Here is a 19,201-nt window from a genome sequence, read left to right on the forward strand (position 1 = left end):
CTCCCAATGCTCTGCCTCTCTAGAGCTCCACTCTGGTTTCTTCACTTTGGGGAGCTTTCCTCACATGCAAAATGAGTAGCTTGAACCAGATTATCTTAAAGTTCCTTCCAGTTCTAACATTCGGTGATTCTTGGATGTTATAAATTCCCAGAATCCTAAAACTTAGAGTTGAAAGGAACTTCAGAAGTCGTCTATTCAACCTCCTGCACAACCTAAGCTAACCCAGCCAGAACTAATAAGCTTTGAAAGTTCTATGTAGTTGTGTTTGGCTGGCTGAATACAGCAATAATCAAAGCTTTAAAACCTTAAAGCATTATATATATATATATATATATATATATATATATATATATATATATATATGTATGATTTTTAGAACATCTAAGGAAAAGTTTGAAGGAGCTGAAGCCCACAGAGCAGCATGTTCTATTGCTTAGAAGTCTGTATCTACGCAGCTTTCCCAGGCTTTGTTTTTTCACAATATTCAGGGCATATTAAAAAAAAAAATCACAAGGGATGCCAGAAAACTCTCCAAATACAACTAATTTTAAATTTATTAGTATGTTTGTAAATATATAAGACAGGGTGATGAGATGTCACAACATCAAATAAATCCTCAAAAAGAGGATGAAGAGTATAAAGGAGAACGAGTCATATTTCAAGATGCATTCAAGTAAAACCAGAAAGAATGCCATCTGTTCTAAAAGGGTAAATTTTACTTAGTAAGCTACTTTAAAAAAAAAAAAAAAAATTTTATCTCTGATAATAGTCTCTTTACCTCCTCTAAAGAATTATTTTCTTAACAAACTCTATGACAATTATCACACTACAGATCTTGAAGCAATTATTGGATATATTTAGGAAATGAGCACTTAAAACAATAATATATCCATGTGTTTTATTATGAATTACTTAAGAGTGGAAAATTCCAAAATAAATAAGAGATATATACTTAATTTGGATAATATCAAAATTGCTGTATGGATTTAATGCCATTCCAATAATAATAATCCTATCAGTTTTTAAATGGAAATTGATAAATTGATTTCAAAATTTACAAAGACATGCAAAGGACCTAGAATAGTGACAACTACTTGGAAGAATATATATTTAATTTACTGCATGTAATTTGAAAAAAAATTCAAACCATGTAGTGTTGACACAAATATACATACGGAACAAAACAGAGAGTGCAGAAAAAGAAAGATCCAAATGTTGTCACCTGATTTATAGCAAAAATGACACTGAAATTCAAAGGAGAAAATGAAAATGTCTTTTCAATAAATGTTGCTGGATCAATTAGATATTCATATTGGGGGAGGGTAGGACAAATCATGACTCTATCTACATCAAACACAAAAATTAATTAGAAATGGATTGCAGACCTAAATGTAAAAGATAAAGAAAATATAAGGATATATCTTCATGAACTTAAAGTAAACAAAGTTTTCTTAAAACATATACAAAAAGCAATGGTCATAAGAGATAGTTATACTGTACTTCATTAAAATTAAGAACTTCTATTCATTGAAAGACACTAATCAGACAGTGAAGGGAAAAACTAAAAATTGGAAGATATTCTGATACATGTATCTAATGAAGAATTTGTATCCAGACTATATTTGAAAACCTATAAACCAATTTTAAAAGAGTAATATGCAAATTGACCATCACTCCAACACACAAGATGGCTGCCCCCATGTGGACACAAGATGGTCACCACAAGATGGCCAGTAGGGGAGAGCAGTTGGGAGAGACCAAGCCGGCAAGGGAGGGCAGTTGTGGGCAATCAGGCCAGCAGGAGAGGGCAGCAGGGAGGGACCAGGCCTAAAGGGAGGGCAGTTGAGGGATATCAAGCCTTCAGGGCAGAGCAGTTGGGGGTGACCAGGCTGGTAGAGGAGGGAAGTTGGGGGCAACCAGGCCTGCAAGAAAGGGCAGTTGTGGGGACCCAAGCCTGCAGGGGAGAACAGTTAGGGGGGACCAGCCCTTCAGGGGAGGGCAGTTGGGGACTACTGGGTCCGGGCCTAAACAGGCAGTCGGACATCCCTCAGATTGGAGAGAGTGCAGGCTGGGCTGAGGGACACACACACCCCATGCACGAATTTCGTGCACTGGGCCTCTAGTCCAATATAAAGAGTGAACAAAAGGTTAAGCTGTAAGCTATGTGAATTATAGTCAATAAAGGTGTTAATTTTTAAAAAGCAAAATCTTGAAAGATACTTCACAACAGAGAATAGCCATTTGCCCAATAAATTTATGAAAAAGTGTTTAACATCATTAATCATTAGGAAAATACATTATGAGCTACTACCCACCAGAAGGCCTACACTAAAAAGGACTGACAATACCAAGTGTGAGGGACTTGTAGAGTAATTAGATTCCTCATGCTCTGCATGGTAATATCTACAAAAGCTGAACATATACATATCATACCAGCTTCATAACCTACCTGACAGTTCTTCTATTATAAGTAAGTGGACATGGTGACCAAATGATGTGAACACAAATAATTATAGCAATTTTACACATTATAGTCAAAATTTTAAAAAATCCAAATACTCATTAATAAAGAAATAAATTGTGATCTATTCTGTGATAGAATATCACATAGCATCTAAAGAAAGAATCAACATCTTCTGCACATAACAACATGGACGAATCAAACCAATAATGATGCACTAAAGAGGCCAGACACAAAAGGAGGAATATTATAGGACTTGCTTTTCATGAGGTACAAGAGTAGGTGAAATCAATCTACGAAGCTAACAGTAAGACTGATGGTTATTTTCAGGGAGTACAAACTGAGATGGGGTGTGAGGGTGTTTTCTTGGTTGCTAGAATTGTTCTAGAAAGACCTGGATGACGATTATATGAGTATATCCACTTATTTAAAGTGTGTGCACTGAACTGTGTGTTCCACCTCAATAAAAATTTTAAACGAAGAAACAAGTCAATAAAAATATTCCATTGTGCTCCATGATGGCACAAATCACGTCTTATTTACATATTTGCACTTCCCCGTGCCTAACACAATGCCAGCCCAGTTTGTTGAATTTAATTACATTGGCCAGGTATTTCCAACTACGTGACCTTAACTAGATGATTTTAGTATAATGTCTGAGTTATCAATAGTAGAACTAGAGCTGTGGGCTTGCTTCCTGTAGACAGACTCCTTTTAAATTCCCAACCTATTCATATTTTAAATATCTGGCCTTCCCCCACCCCCATCCCCTGCCAAAAAAAAAAAAAAAAAAAAAAAACTGGGGCACGTGGGGGGGGGGGGAATAGGAGGATAGGATCATTTGCATATTGAAAACAGCCCTATTTGCAGGGTTTAAACAAGATTTAAATAAAAAAGACGAAGGAAAAAGAAACAAAAAAAGGTACTGCGGTGGCGCCCTGGAAAGCAGATGTTCATTAGGCCCAGACACAGATTACTATCACAATGTACTTATCTGAACAAGCTCTCCTCAGACCACACAGTCAAATCAAATTTTGAAGGCTCAAAGGATGTGCACTGAGGAACATCCTGTCCTGCTGAAACATGAATCTGAATTTTGTGGTAGAGACGGAGGGGTGGAAAAGAACACTGGATAATAACCCACTATCATTTTAAATCTTGCTTTTATATTAAGTTATCATCTATTCTTTAAAAGACAATCAACATTTAATATCTCTGCTATTAAAATGTAAATCTAAGGAACATTACCAAGAAACATTTTTTTTTAGTCTTTTACAAATTAAAAACACACGATACTTTTGTGATTATTTTTAGATTAAAACATAGTTTTTGTGAAATATTCAAGAAACAGAAAAAGTGGTTATGAATACTGGTAAAGTATGGGTGAAGAAAAAATGGAAATGTCTTACCATTTCACTATGAGCTATTTACATTCCAATCTCATTAGATACATACATTTATCTTCAAAATACTTCCTATTATGCTAATTATGTTCTCTTTTATTCAAAGCATTACATTTTGTCTGCGCTTTTTTACCACAAGGTACACTAACCAATAACATTTTTATTTAAAATTCCCACATAAAATTGGATAAGGAATCAGGAAGAAAATCAAATTCAAAGAGGCAGTTGTTGTTAGGAAATTCTTAATCATAAACTGTAGCATTAAGAGGTAGTAAAGAGTTCATTAGCAAAATAAGTCAGGCGCACACTTGGTCCCTAATTCAGGCTAATGCAGAATGAGCAGCTTATATGTGACAATTGCCCTGGCAGATCCATGACGGGCACCTACACCTGTGGATGTACGCCCAGAGTGGCACTAATCTAAGTGTGCAGGAAGAGTAATTGATATGAGTGGGGAGAAGGGAGAAGAACGAAGGAGTGAGGGGAGAGAGGAAAAGAGAGAGAGGAAACACTTTGTGGGCTCTTATATATGAAATATAGGAAATTAATTTCAAGTTCTAGATAACTGACAAGTGAACTTTTTGGAATCAAACCTGTAGTAAACACAACTCACTTGTAAATAAGGTTTGCCCCATCCTTAAGTCATATAGAGCCCCAGAAAAATACCATCTATCCAGCTTTAGGATTTCTGCTCTAACGCTTTCTCTGGTAGCCAAATCTTTCCGTGTTGTAGTTGTTTAATAAAAGTATGCAAGTGATCAAGTGGAATGAAAGCTACAAAGAGACTGGGATTAGGAACCTTTTTTCTTAAGACTTCCATTTTTAAAACAATGAAATTAATCAAAGCTGTGCTTTTTTTTTGGGGGGGGGGGGAGTAAAGGAAGGGTGAGGAGGTGGGAGGAGGGAGGCATAGGCGACTCAGAGAGGCTATTTCAGTTAATGACCTGAAAATAAAAACTGGCAATTTTTTTCTTTTTACAAATGTATGCATTAGTCAAAAGCCTGTTGGTGATAAATCCAAATTGCTGTTGAGAAGACAAAGGTATTACAAATTGCTAGGAAGATCTACTATTTCTTTTAAACAAATATTTTATGAGACTTTGTTTTATAAACTATGAAACTATTTCCCTGTTATTCTAAAGGTAAAAAAGGTTCTCCAATAGTAGAAACAGACTTCCAACTGCAGCTCTCAAAACCACCATGTTTAAAAAGTGTTACACATGTCTGAAACCGGTTTGGCTCAATGGATAGGCCTGCGGACTGAAAGGTCCCAGGTTCAATTCCGGTCAAGGGCATGTACCCTGGTTGCGGGCACATCCCCAATAGGGGGTGTGCAAGAGGCAGCTGGTCGATGATTCTCTCTCATCGATGTTTCTAGCTCTCTATCCCTCTTCCTTCCTCTCTGTAAAAAATCAATAAAATATATTAAAAAATAAAAAGTGTTAAACATGGTTTTGCTCAGTGGATAGAGCATCGGCCTGTGGACCAAAGGGTCCCAGGATCGAATTCCAATTAAGGACCCATACCTTGGTTATAGGCTTCTCCCTGGCCTGGGTCCTGGTCACAGTATGTGCAGGAGGCAACCAATAGATGTGTTTCTCTCACAGGGGAATAGCAGCTCAATTTAAAAGAATTAGAGCTAGATGATAACCAAATAAAGATAATAAATAGCTACTAGTATGTCCACGAAAGATGGGGAAATAATAAAAAAATCTGTTATTTTCTAATAAACCCCCGCTCACACTAGACACATTATCAATATGTAGATTGCAGGCACACAGTGATCTAATCAGCAACATAACAAAACTCCAAACTTATTTTTTTCCCTTTGTCATGAACAAGGGTAACAAATTAAGAGAGGAAAAAAAACACATCTTTTCAAAATGGTTTTAAAAATCAAAAGTAGTATGTATGGGAGGGAGGGGAGCAAAAAAAATCAAATATATTTAAAAAAATAAAAAAATAAAAAATAAAAACTGGTAAAAAAAATAAAATAAAAACCAAGGGAATTAAAAAAAAATCTGATGAACAATATTAATTGGTGAATATAATTGAATCAGAGGTACGGAAGGGGAGTGGACTGACGATTCTCGGGGAAAAGGAGAGGGGGGGTGTGGGAAGAGACTGAACATAAACTGTGCACCTATGGATGAGGACAATGGGGGGTGGGGAAAGGGCAGAGGGTGGGGTGGGAACCTGGTGGAGGGGAGCGATGGGGGGTGGGGGGGAATGAGGAACATTTGTAATAATATGAACAATAAAGATTTATTAAAAAAAAATCAAAAGTAACATTTCTGGATAACCATTATGTCATCATTTAAGATTATATTCTCAGACTGTCACAACCCTAACAAGTTGGCCTATGCACATTTATAACCATAAAACTGGAAAAATAGCCCTGGCTGGTTGGCTCAGTGGATAGAGCTTTGGCCTGTGGACTGAAGGGTCCCCTATTAGATTCTGATCAGGGGCACATGCCCTGGTTATAGGCTCCATCCCAGTAGGGGGCCTGCAGGAGGCAGCCAATCAATGATTCTTTGCCATCGTTGTTATTTCTACCTCTCCCTCTCCCTCCCTCTTTGAAATCAATAAAAATATATTAAATTTTTAAGAATGGAAAAATAATAATGTAAAATAAGGTAATTAAGAAGGAAAATCTGAGGAGGAAAAGTTAACATAAAGTACTAAAAATGTTATTCTTTAAAACTCTAAATACTCATAAAGAGGATTATGAAGCAGAATAAATACAAAACAATGCTGATTATCAATTCAAAACATTTTCATTCATTCATCTAAAGCACTACCTCTTTCTAAAAGTCACAGGTTTATTGTAGCTTTAATTAGCATTTTACTTTTTTCTCACAAAGTGCATGCCACTGTTTTTAATCCCACATATGTAAACCTCGGTGCCTCCTCTGTCACTAAGACCCCGTGGGTGAACTGCTCTGGAAGTATTCTTTGCTTATTTCTGACTGTGCCTATTCTGTCTTCCCTGGCAGATGGTGCGATGCTGGAGAGCAGCGGCCAAATCCTATATTCCCTCACCTTTCCCAACGGCAAGGGCAGAGAACTGTGCTCCGGGGTCACTCAGGAAACATGATCGATTGGTATGGTAGCTCTTCATAAACCTCAGTCATTTCCCAGCAAGCGACCAGCTTACAACTCAACCTAATTCCAGAATACAAATGTTACAGCCAATGTAGGAAACCATCCACCGGACATCGAGTTCTGTGCTTACAGTACCAGATATATAAGCAAGTTAGCTGTTCATATGAGCCGCTAAACTCTCTTTTAGAATCCAGGTTTCATATTCATCAACCAGAAGGCTGTTCTCCGCCCTCTACAATGATAAATGCATTCATTTAAGAATTAGCCAAAAGACAAAGTATGGAGAAGGACAATGTTCAGTTTTATACATCCTACGAAGTCTAGGATGTTTATCTTCACCCTCTCCTTTTTGTCTCTCTTTTCCTCTTCATCTGTGACACACTTATTTTTCGGTGGCTTGTCTGAAAAATGAAAATATTCATATAATTATGCTAAGGAACTAGATGCACCAAGGAAAAATAAGGAATTTGGTTATGGGAGACAATCTCAGTTTGTTCTTGGCTTAGCTGTCATCGTCTCCTTCATCCTTCTCCCCTCATGTCCAACTGAGTAAGAAATGTTTAGTTTTGTTATCGAATTTCCGTATGCACTCAAATTTGTGTGTGTTCACACATGGCTTCTAAGACATTTTGCCTTGTGTCATCTGACCGAACTAGTGGTAAACGTCTGTTATCATCCAAGTGCTGAGTCTATGGAGGCACAGCCGAGTGCCACCAGGTTTTATTATTTATTCACTAAAATGAACAGCGGAAGCCAGAACATTTAAAATTATTCCACTTGAAATCCCCAAGTCCAAAGTTCAATCTTGAATACTATGTGGATTGATTTTTTATTTTTATTTTTTACAATGTTCTTTTTTTTTTTGTTAATCCTCACCTGAGGATATTCCTCCCACTGATTTTGAGAGAAAATGGAATGAAAACAGATGTGTGAGAGACAATGTGTGAGAGACACATCAATTGGTTGCCTCTTACAAGGACCCTATCAGGGCCAGGATAGAACCTGCAACCCAGGTACATGCCCTTGACCTTGTGGTCTGCGGGAGGACACTCTAACCACTGAGAGATACTGGTCTGGGCTATATGATTTGATTTTATGCCAAATATTATGGCACTGCATTTAAATCCCTGGCATATCACACTACATTTTCTTTAAAATAGGCTAGTTACACTGAATAGAAGAGCACCTTGGCATGTTCCCACTAGTCCTATATTAAAAAGCGAGAAGGCTGAATGTCACGTTTAGGGTTATGCAACTCAGTAACTGAGAGATAACTATAATTCTGAACACCACAAGGACAGTTTATATTTTCGATATTATCCATTAAATGAATAAATGTTTTGTTTTGTCTTGACCTAGTCTGAAATATCCTGGAAACAGGGGGCTTTTCTTGAAAATTGAGCAGAAAAAAGTTTGAATTGTGTTGGTTGGGGCCAGTGAGTGAAGGCAGAGACAGGCTGTCACCAATTCATCATATATAGCATTTCCCACCCTCAACATAACACTATGAGATTTTTCTCTGACACCTTACTTTTTAATAAAGATTGAATAAAAAGGCACTTTTGATTCCATAAATGAAGCATTGACCAAATGATTTGTGATTCATTTTAGGGATCTTACTCGATTCATAAAACATTTGCAAGTTTTATTATAGGAACAAAATACAACACAAATCTAACTATATTGAGATTTCATTTAAAAAATTAGGATGGATTTATTATACTTGTAGATTTTGGAATATGATTATTTTGCTATTCTAGAAAAATTTTGCAGGTACTTACTCTGAATAATAATCGTTACTAACAAGCATTTATTTAGCACCTACTGTTCTGTGAATGAAGCAAGAAACTAGGGAGGTGTTGACACCCTTTGAAGAGAGACTAACAAAGGAATTGCAAGACCATGTTTGGAAAAATAAACTTTTGTGAACTGAGCATCCAATATCAAACAAACTAGACAAGAAATTTTTCATCTTTAAAAACAATGAACTATATTTAAGTGTCCATGTCATTTTCACTAAGCTCTTATCCTTTTATTCTAGAGCTTCCTCAGAAGATATTTGGTCCTTAAGCAGATATAGAGAGGGGGGAAATTTTTTCTTTCCTGGCAACTCTCTCCTGAGTCAAAGGAAAAGAAAAAAAGAGATCCCTTTGTCTTTAGGTAGACCCATAACTTAAAATTTCTATACTCATTAAGTATTCTGGGTTAATTTTACAGTTACAATAAACCAGTAAGCAAAATACAAAGTCTGAGCAATAAATCAGTAAAGTTTTGATTTTTTTTTTTCTTAAAAGTGTAATACATGGAAATTGCCCATATCTGAATTTAAATTCAAAGCCAAGATTGCCAAATATGTAAGGTATATTTAGTTATACTGATACTACATGACTGAATACTTTCCTACTTCTCTTCACTTCTCTTTTCCTGTTCCCTACTAGTAGATTAAAATTTGGCTCCCAAAATATAAAGAAATGATAGGCATTATGGGAAATTCAAAAGCAATAGCTATCCAAGGGGGAGGGTGCTATAATACTGAGTTATAATTTTAACATTTCCATGACCTTGATTCTCCCACCACTTCCAGATAGCCACAATGCCCCACTCATCTAAGGAAATAAGGTGTATTCATTGTGTAAAATATGACATTACTGTAGTGATACATTTAAGCAAACTTTACCTCAGAAATGTGGTTACTTCTTAAGACACAAAGCCCTCCAAGTCTTAAGATCCTACTTCTCTACCTCCAACCACCTTAAAATGCTCAGTAGTTCTATGTATCAAATCATGACCCCAAATTCCTGGAGAAACAAATTGATACAATATTCATTTGGCTACAACTAAGTAGAAGTAAAGGAATTCAGCAAAATGTGAATGCACCCAGAAATTCAACTCACAAAAACTGTTTTGTTCTAGTGGCCTTCATTAATAGAATCCTAAATTATATTACATATTATTTTCCAGATTTTGAATCTCAGTTCAGGTATGTTCTTTGGCATACACTTATACCAAATGGCTCTAAAACAAACTTTTTTTTTTTTAGCATAGAAAGTTTTATGTATACTGCTGTATACATAAAACTTAAAAACCAAGCTTTCATTATGATATATTTTATAGAAACATTTTGATAACTATAAATAAAGATCACAAAATTTGTCAAATTGCTTTTAGCTAGCACAAAAAGTAGCTACATCAAATAACTAACATTTTGTACTTCCCTTTCTTCAAAAGACAGAATAAGTGCTTCAATTCCCATAAATATTTGCATGCATCCAATGGTAATAAGGTAAGTTGTAATATATTTGAAATAAGTAGACTGCGATTGAAGGGTTGCTTTCTACAATAAGTGAAATTAATATATCCATTGTATAAAAACATTTAATACATATCTTTAGAAAAATACACTGAATTATCTGTGTAGTTTCAAAGTGGATACCAAATTTAATTTTTCATAATCTAGCATATGTCATTTAATATAATTCAGAAAACCCTTTAGAACAAGATGTGCTTATATGAGAAGGTATATCAAACTGCATCTTAGAATGAATGTGTCAGGTGACAAAGAGCACCTGCTGTGATAAGACCATCCTGACAGAGAGGCAAAAAACACAACAAGCGTGTAAAATCAGGTTACTTGAAATCTATGTTGCTCTACACTAAGCAATTATGAAAATTTCACAATCTCATTTCCACTCATATCCTTCCCTTCCAAAGCCTCCTCAAATGTACTTTATGTTTAATGCAACCATGTTATTTTCCAATAATTTCCTCTTTCTGTCCAAGAGCAAAGTATACCAATATGGTCACATACTGTCATACAACTCCATAGATTTGTTGTTGTTGTTGTTTGCTAATAAAATGTACAAGTAGCCAATAGAATTTTTATGGGGAAAATTACTAAATAAGTTTTCCAAAATAGACTCTGATGAAATGATTAACACAAGAAAAATAATTTGACAAGTGTGAATTTTTAAAAGGATGATAACAAAACTCATTTTCAAGGGCCATGTTAATTGGTATCTATTCCGATGAAAAGAAATCCCACCCATTTGTTCTTCCTCAGTTTAAAACAATCAAATCCAGCTTGTGATCGATGTTTATGGCAGACACCACTGCGTAAAATAACCATGCCATTCCTCAGTTTTTGATACAGCTTCCAACCAGAAGTTTCAAAACAACTCTGACTAGTAAACATATCACTGTACATAAACAGTGATGTTTTCTATCCCATACTTCAGGAAGGTCAAACTGCACCCACAGGCAAGGATCATCACTATAGACAACAGATTCCAAGTGAGTTTGTTAACTCTTGGCAACACTTGTTTTAAAACTAAAAATCAAAATAAGTCTCTCTCTCTCTCTCTCTCTCTCTCTCTCTCTCTCTCTCTCTCTCTCTCTCTCTCTCTCATTTACTTGTACTACCATGTTACCAGCAGATATGTAAGGAAGAAAAAAAAGGACTATGTGTCCGAAATGTGATTATCTAAAATCTGATTAGTCACTTTACATTTTAGGAGATGCCCCTTTCTGAAATAATCAAGATACTTTACAATAGGGAATTTATATTTAATTATCAAATTTTAATACCATTTATATAGGTCAAGTGAGTATATATGTCCTTCCCTGGAAACAAAGAGATTCAGAGTAATAGCATTTCAGATTTCATAGTAGCAACCGCAAGATATGTTTTGAGAATGTCATTTACTGTAACACAAATCAATATTAAATGCTTTATGCAGGAAGCACACTTTCAGAAAATGGGCCCTAAAGCTTTCTGGGATCCGACCCTAATTACCAGAGCAGGCTCTTGCCGTTTGTCTCTCTCTTCAATTATTTACGGGGCAAAAAGAGCCAAATGGTATTGCATTAGCTATATTAAATGCTACGCACTTGGTTTCAAACTTACTAATGGTAGATAAAAATTACTAAGGTGAATGTGCCTGTAGAAACAAGGCCTTTTTCCTTTACCTGAGTGTATGTATTTATTATTCATATAGTTAAGTGTTGACTAGGCTGTTCTTTGGCGACCCAATACTGCATAATTTAAACAAGTGCATTAAACATATATGCTGTCTAAAAGGTAGTGCATTGATTACACCTCAAAATTTCTTTGAACAACTCATATTTACAATGTAGCTCTCTCTCTCTCTCTCACACACACACACACACACACAACACACACACAAATGCATCTCCCTCCGGCCCCTGAAAACAAATTTATGGGGACCACACAGAAATGAATAATGGCCATCCTTGCTGCTACCCTGTCGCTGCTTTCTGGTGCCCCAAAGTAAAGTAGGAATGGGGGTGGGAGTTGAGAATGAAGCCCTTGAGGGCTAGAAAACGTCCGGTCTCTATGCTGACAAGTGTCCTTTTGGACAAATACGGTTGTAAGTGCACAACATGGACCACCCGCACTGTAAGAAAGGACAGCTTATCGGGGTTGAATCAGAGACTCTTTGCACCAGGCCAGAAATGCCCTCTGCCGCAAGCAGGTCGTGATTACAACCTCCCAAAGAAAGTTCAGGCGCTGCATCCACGTTTGATTCTTTTGTGATCTCGAAGGCTCCTGGAGTCCTGACAGGAGATGCTAATTGCTGTGGAAGAAGGCTGGTGCATCCACCTTCCACCTTCCCAAACTGTGGGAGAAGCTTCCAAAGTAGTGAAATCCTCACTCCTCGTGGATATGGATATATATATGAGTTCAGGGACATCCAATTATTGTAAAATTAAGGTAGGCTCATTAACCAAGCACCTAGGGTCCCTAGAAAGCCAGTAGCAATGTGTAGGGCTGGCTACACGTCATCGGCTGGGTTGCCTAAGAATATGCCAAGGCCACTTTTGAGAAAGCACCATTGGAAATAGATCTGTGGTAAACACACAAGGTAGTATTTTTCTGAACTAAACACAAAGTCACTTCTCTCTCTGCCCTGAAATCTGCCCATTGTCCCTCCTAAGCAAAAGCTACCTTTCTCTTTGGGAAAAGATTCAAAGGGACATCAATGAACGCTGCGTGGACTTTGGCCACTTTCCTACCCAAAACACCAGCGTAAAAGTGGGAATCAGTAACCAGGTGAAGTGCCACACCGCACAAAGATCAAGGCAGGCGAGGGCGGGCGCTGGGGCCGCAGACGGGAGGCAAACGTCCCGTCCCCCCACCTCCGGCTCCGGCCCCAGGAATCGCTCCCGCGCGCGCGGGAGACGAAGGGGCGTCTCCGGGAAGCGGGGTGGGGGGCTCCGAGGCACTCCAGGGGAAGCCAAGAGTTATGATCGCAGGGCGGGGCCGAGGGGAGGGAGGGGGTCGGAAAGCCGCACCGCCAGCCAGCGGGTCCCACCGCGGGCTCCAGGCGTCGGCAGCGCCGCAGCCAAGCTCGGCGAGAGGCTCGGCCAAGGGGCTCGGCAAAGGGGCGCCGCTCGGGCCCCGCGACCCTCCCTCCTCCGAGGCCAGAAAGGAGCTGGCGGCTCTTTCCTGTCTAGTCTCTCCCCCCGCGGCTTTCTGTAACTCGATCCCGCACCCGCTCCCCCGGCGGCCGCCGCCCAGGCCGGCGCTATAGTTAGCAGCCTCCCTCCCCGCAACTCCGCCGCCGCCGCGGGCCGGGCGCGCGCCCCTCCCTCCCGGGCCCGAGCCGCGCGCCCCCGGCGCCCCCACCCCGGCGCCCCTTTACCTTCGCCTGCAGATACTGGGGGTAGTAGTAGGTGGCGTACTGAGGGTACATCTGCTGTTTCCACACTTTGCCCATGAAGCTGGAAGGGAGCCTGCGGCGCAGGGTCGCGGGCACTTTGGGGTTTCCAAGTCTCGATCTCTCCTGCCTCTCCCTTTCCGGCGGCGGCGGCGGCGGCGGCTGCTGCTGCCGCTGCTCCACCTCCCAGCCCGGACGAGAGGTCCTCCTCCTCCTCCTCCTCCTCCTCTTTCTCTTCCTCCTCCTTCTCCTCCTCCCAGGTAGAAAGACACTGCAGGACGCAGAGGGCACCCCGGGCCGGGCGCTCCCAAGGAGTTGCCTCCGGGAGCCCGGCTGCTCCGGCTCCGCCACGGGCTGCGCGCTGGCCGCTCGGCGCGGGCGGGCGGGCGGGCGGGCGGAGCGGGGCCGGGAAGGGATCAATAGGAGCGGAAAGTGCGGCGGCGGCGGCGGCTGCGATCGGTGCCAGGCGGCATCTGGGGTGGGTGCGCCGATGGGGAGCGGGGAGAGGGGCCGGCGCGCGGCGGCCGTGGGGGGAAGGGCGGGCGGCGGGGGCGGGGCCTGGGCGCCGGGAAGCCGGGACCCGCGGGAGGTGAGGGCTGAGTTTCAACCACTCCTCACCTCCCAGACCCTCCCAGACCCTCCCCGGCTCGGCGATTGGGCGCGCACCGAAACCCCGGGATCCCAGACTGCGCTTTGTGTCGGGGCTTGGAGGTGGAATGGGGGACCCCCGCTTAAGAACTGTAGAGTGGACACCTCGTTTGCTCTCACGAGTTTTTTGGCTTCGCCAGGGGGAGGGGAGGAGGTAAGAGGGAAGAGGAGGAAATCTGATATATCTCTCACTTCCCTCCCGCCCAGTGATTTCTTTATTTTTTCACAAGGGAAGGAAAAAAATGATTTAGTGTCCAACCGCAAGGCTGGAGTCCGGACACCTGGGTTCGGTTCACCCCTTCCCCCCACCCCCACCCCAACTCCAGGCCACACAGCACTGCTTTTCTAGGTGACCTTGGGAAGGTTGGTGTCCTTCGGTTTGGTTTTCCCAGATGTGAGAGGTGAAACCGTGCCCTCTGCACAAGGGGAGGCGAAGCTTGGAGACACGCGCGCGCGCTCGTGCAGACACACACACACACACACACACACACACACTCACTCACTCACTCACTCACTCCCAACAAATAGACGGATCCTTCTAAAGGGGATATACCGCTAAGAGGCAGAATGTTATTATTAGAGGACACAATATAGACATCAGCTTTTCTCTGCCTCTTTCTAATACTGCCAGTCTGTCAACTCCCACTCAGGAGCCAGGAAACTCCCTGAGTTTGGAATATTTTAAGGCCATTTTGAAAGTCACTCTGGCATATTGTTGCAGTGTGTTTTCAGTGACATACAAAATCAATCTCTCTCTTCCTGCCTCTCTCCATCTCCTAGTTGTCACAGCCCTAGACAGCCCCAGACAGCGTTGGTTCAGTTCACTACAATAGCTGGATATAATTTAATGGAGTTAATTGGTCCCTGAAGCTGCCTGTAGAAAGGAAGACTTTGTATATTCTAGCTCAAAAAGAGGTAATGCCAAAATGTACAAACAGGAGAAGCAAGAAAGACTCCAAATTGGCGTGCTTGCACATCTAATAAGATGAAATAAAAAAATTCATTTGTTAAATAGAGCTTGATTGCTTTGTTTTGTCATTTTGGTTTTTCTGAGAGTCTGTTTTCTTAACAGCACAAAGGTAAATCAAAGTTAAGTGGGATGCATGATTTTGCTAAACAGTGACAGTTTTATATGATTACATTTCAAAGCAGGTTTACTTTAAAACAATGAAATAGTGAACTGAAACCTTTGTAATCTTTATATGATTTAGACACATTTCTAGGTTATACATTTTGACAAGACAAAATAAATCTGAGTTCATATGAGAACATATTGGATACTCCAGGAGGCAAATCATGTTATCTTTAAAAAATAATAATAATAACAGTTAACTGCCGAAACTGATTTGGCTCAATGGATAGAGCGTAGGCCTGCGGACCTAAAGGTCCCAGATTCTATTCCAGTCAAGGGCATGTACCTTGGTTGCGGGCACATCCCCAGTAAGGAGTGTGCAGGAGGTAGCTGATCGGATGTCTCTCTCTCATCGATGTTTCTAACTCTCTATCCCTCTCTCTTCCTCTCTGTAAAAAAATCAATAAAATATATTTTTTTAAAAATTAAAAAAAAATAACAGTTAACTTATGTGAAATCCCATAGGGACACTAGTATTTACTGAGCAACATTGTGGGCACTACTGTGGTTCATGTTAATCTGAAGGTTGCAGTTGTTAGCTGTACAACTCTGAGCACTTAAAATAGTTCTCTATATTGTTTCATTGTGGAACCCTTCGGTGTTTTTGAGCAGGGAACTGATATGAACTAACCCGTACACAGACTAGGAATGATGATTTGGAGAAATGACTGAGGAAGGAAACAAGTTAAGGACAATCTCAGAAGTTCTAGGCTTGAGGTGATAAGGGAAATTACCAAACTTAGACTGTTCTACTTTAATCCGGCTGATGAAATTCATCCTGTTTTAGAGAGCCCAGAAGCTCACCCACAATTATGTAGACACTTGATTTATGACTGAGTTGGTATTACAGAGCAGTGGAGAAAGAATGAGCTTTTCAATAAAAGATTCTGGGTCAATTGGCTATTCATATGGAAAAAATGAAACTGGAGCCTTGCCTCACAAAAGGGGAAGAAAAAAAAGTTCAAGTGAATGAAAGACCTAGATGAAAAAAACAGAACTATAAAGTTGTTAGGAAAACATATAGGGAAATATCTTTGTAGCCTTGAGTTAGGAAAAGATTTCTTTAATAAGGTGACCAAGAGTACAAGATTGATCAATTTGACTATATTAAAATTCAGAACACTGATCCATCAAAGAACTCCATCAAGAAAATGAAAAGGCAGGCCATAAAATAGTTATTTGTAATCTATATAACTACCAAAGCTTAATGTGCACAATGTATAAAGGACTCCTTGAAATCAGTAAGGAGCCAAAACTGGTTTGGTTCAGTGGATAGAGCATCGGCCTGTGGACTGAAAGGTCCCAGGTTCGATTCCGGTCAAGGGCATGTATGTTGGTTGTGGGCACATCCCCGGTGGGGGGTGTGCAGGAGGCAGCTGATCAATGTTTCTCTCTCATTGATGTTTCTAACTCTCTATCTCTCTCTCTCTTCCTCTCTGTAAACCAAAATGATAAGATACCATTTCACTCTCAGCAGACTGGCAACAATTACGCACTCTGAAAATATTAACAGTAGGTGACGATGTAAAAAGGGGGGAAATCTTAAAAATACTGCTTACTGGTTATAAAGTGTAAATTGGTACAACCTCCACTTGAAAAAAAATCAGTTTGGCTTTACTCAAGTTCATTTGCATGTGTGCCAGGACACAGTAATTCCACTTGCAGGTACTAGCATATACCTCAAAGAAGTTCTTCTATATGTGCACCATGAGAAATATACAGGATTGTTCATAATATACTAAAAATAACTCAAATGTCTATCAACTATAGGATGGGTAAAAAGGCTATAGAATGTGCATAAAGTAGAGCACTTGCAGCGGTGAAAATAAATATACTACAGCTAAAACCGTCAACATGGATTGCTTCAAAATTGATGTTGAAGATGCAAGTCAACATAAAACATGATTCCATTTGTGTAAAGTTGTGTAAGAAGAGGTAGTAAAAGAAACTATAAAGAAAAGTAAGGGGAATATAACACAGAATGCAGAATAGAAGTTATCTCTGAGGAAGAAGAAGGGGCAGATGTTCAGGGAGAGAACAGAGAGGACTTATTACAGATGGTAACGCTTCCTGGTTTGCACTGGGTTGTGGATCCGTAGAAACATATTTCAATATTTTTCTTTAAGTGATTCATAGACCCTTTTGTAATGTTGCTGTATTTTGTACTAACACGTTTTAAAAGCAAAACTCAGTTTTTCATTTTAATCACGATCAATTTCAAACAAATACAAAAGTAGAGAGAATAAAATAATTCCCTGTTCTTAACATCAAACTTCAACATTCATTAGCCTTCTAGAGGCCCAGTGAGTGATTGAAATCGCGCAAGGAGGCGCCCTGCCTCCTGCTATGGGAGGAGGCACACCTTGGGGGGCCAGGACCCTGGCCTGACTGTCAGAGTTGCCTGGCCACCTGCCGTGTTCACTCCGGGGCTGCCTGAGCTGCTGTGCGGGCTGGGGCAGGCTCCCTGCTCTGTCTCCATCTTCGATCCAGGCCTCACCTGCCCGCTCAACCTCCTCTTGTCTGCTCGTGACCCATTACAGAGTTCTGGCCTACTTTGTATTTATATATATATATATATATATATATATATATATATATATATATATATATATATATATATATATTAATAGATAGATAGATAGATAGATAGATAGATACACACACACATACATACACACACACACATACACACACACACACTAGAGGACTGGTAAATGAAATTTGTGCACGGTGATAGGAGAGAGGGTGTCCTTCAGCCTAGCCTGCACCCTCTCCAATCTGGGACATCCCTCTCACAATCCAGGACTGCTGGCTTCCAACTGCTCTCCTGCCTGCCTTCCTGATTGCCCCTAACTTCTTCTGTCTGCCAGCCTGATCAGCCCCTAACCACTCACATGCCAGCTTGATTGATGTCTAACTGCTCCCCTGGCAGTCCGTTTGCCCCCAGCTTCCCTCTTCTGCCAGCCTGGTCACTTCTAACTGCCCTCCTTTGCAGAGTTTATTGCCTTCAACTGCCCTCCCTTATAGGCCTGATCCCTCTCAAATGCCCTCCCTCACAGGCCTGGTGGCTCCCAACTGCCCTCCCCTACTTGCCTGATCACCCACAATTGTCCTCCCTTGCAGGCCTGGTCCCTCCCAACTACCCTCCCCTGCAGGCCATCTTGTGTCCACATAGGGGCAGGATCTTTGACCACATGGGGGCAGCCATCTTGTGTGTTGGAGTGATGGTCAATCTGCATATTACTCTTTTATTAGATAGGATAGAGGCCTGGTGCACAGGTGGGGGCCAGCTGGTTTGCCTGAAGGGTGTCCCGGATCAGGGTGGCAGTTCCCTTGGGGAATGAAGTGGTCTGAGCGAGGTGCCTGTGGAGGTTTACAGGCCGGCCATGCCCCCCAGCAACCCAAGCAGAGGCCCTGGTATCTGGGATATATTTACCTTCTACAATTGAAAGTTTGAAGTCTGGAGTGGAGCCAAGCCTCCTGCTCGCTCTGTGGTGGCAGCTGTTTCTATTTGGATTTGTTTACCTTCTATAATTGAAACTTTGTAGCCTTGAGTGGAGGCTTAGGAAGGCAAGGGCAGGCAGAAAGCTTGGCTTCTTCCATTGCTGGGGAAATGCCTCCCTCCTGCTCTTTGTGGCTGTAGCCATCTTGGTTGGGTTTATTTGCATACTCGCTCTGATTGGCTGGTGGGTGTGGCTTGTGAGGCAGATGATGGTTAATTTGTATATTATTCTTTTATTGGGTAGGGTAGATATAGATTGTCATTTGTATT

At 40.7% G+C, this 19,201-nt stretch overlaps 1 protein-coding gene across 6 annotated transcripts in view; it reads right to left on the reverse strand.

Moving 5' to 3' along the window:
- The window catches only part of RBMS1 (RNA binding motif single stranded interacting protein 1), a 216,627-nt gene extending 202,453 nt beyond the window's left edge, over window positions 1-14,174 (reverse strand). For 2 of the 6 annotated variants that reach the window (XM_084891554.1, XM_084891556.1), the window contains exon 1: window positions 13,635-14,172. In XM_084891554.1, coding sequence (XP_084747680.1) covers window positions 13,635-13,709 — 75 coding nt within the window. In that variant the 5' untranslated portion in view covers window positions 13,710-14,172. Of the gene's footprint in view, window positions 1-13,634 lie in introns of all 6 variants that reach the window. The other 4 variants (XM_084891550.1, XM_084891547.1, XM_084891552.1 and 1 more) reach the window with 4 other exon arrangements.
- Window positions 14,175-19,201: the final 5,027 nt, after the last annotated feature.

The sequence above is a fragment of the Pipistrellus hanaki genome, assembly GCF_964339955.1.
Source record: "Pipistrellus hanaki genome assembly, chromosome: 8".
Classification (NCBI taxonomy): domain Eukaryota; kingdom Metazoa; phylum Chordata; class Mammalia; order Chiroptera; family Vespertilionidae; genus Pipistrellus; species Pipistrellus hanaki.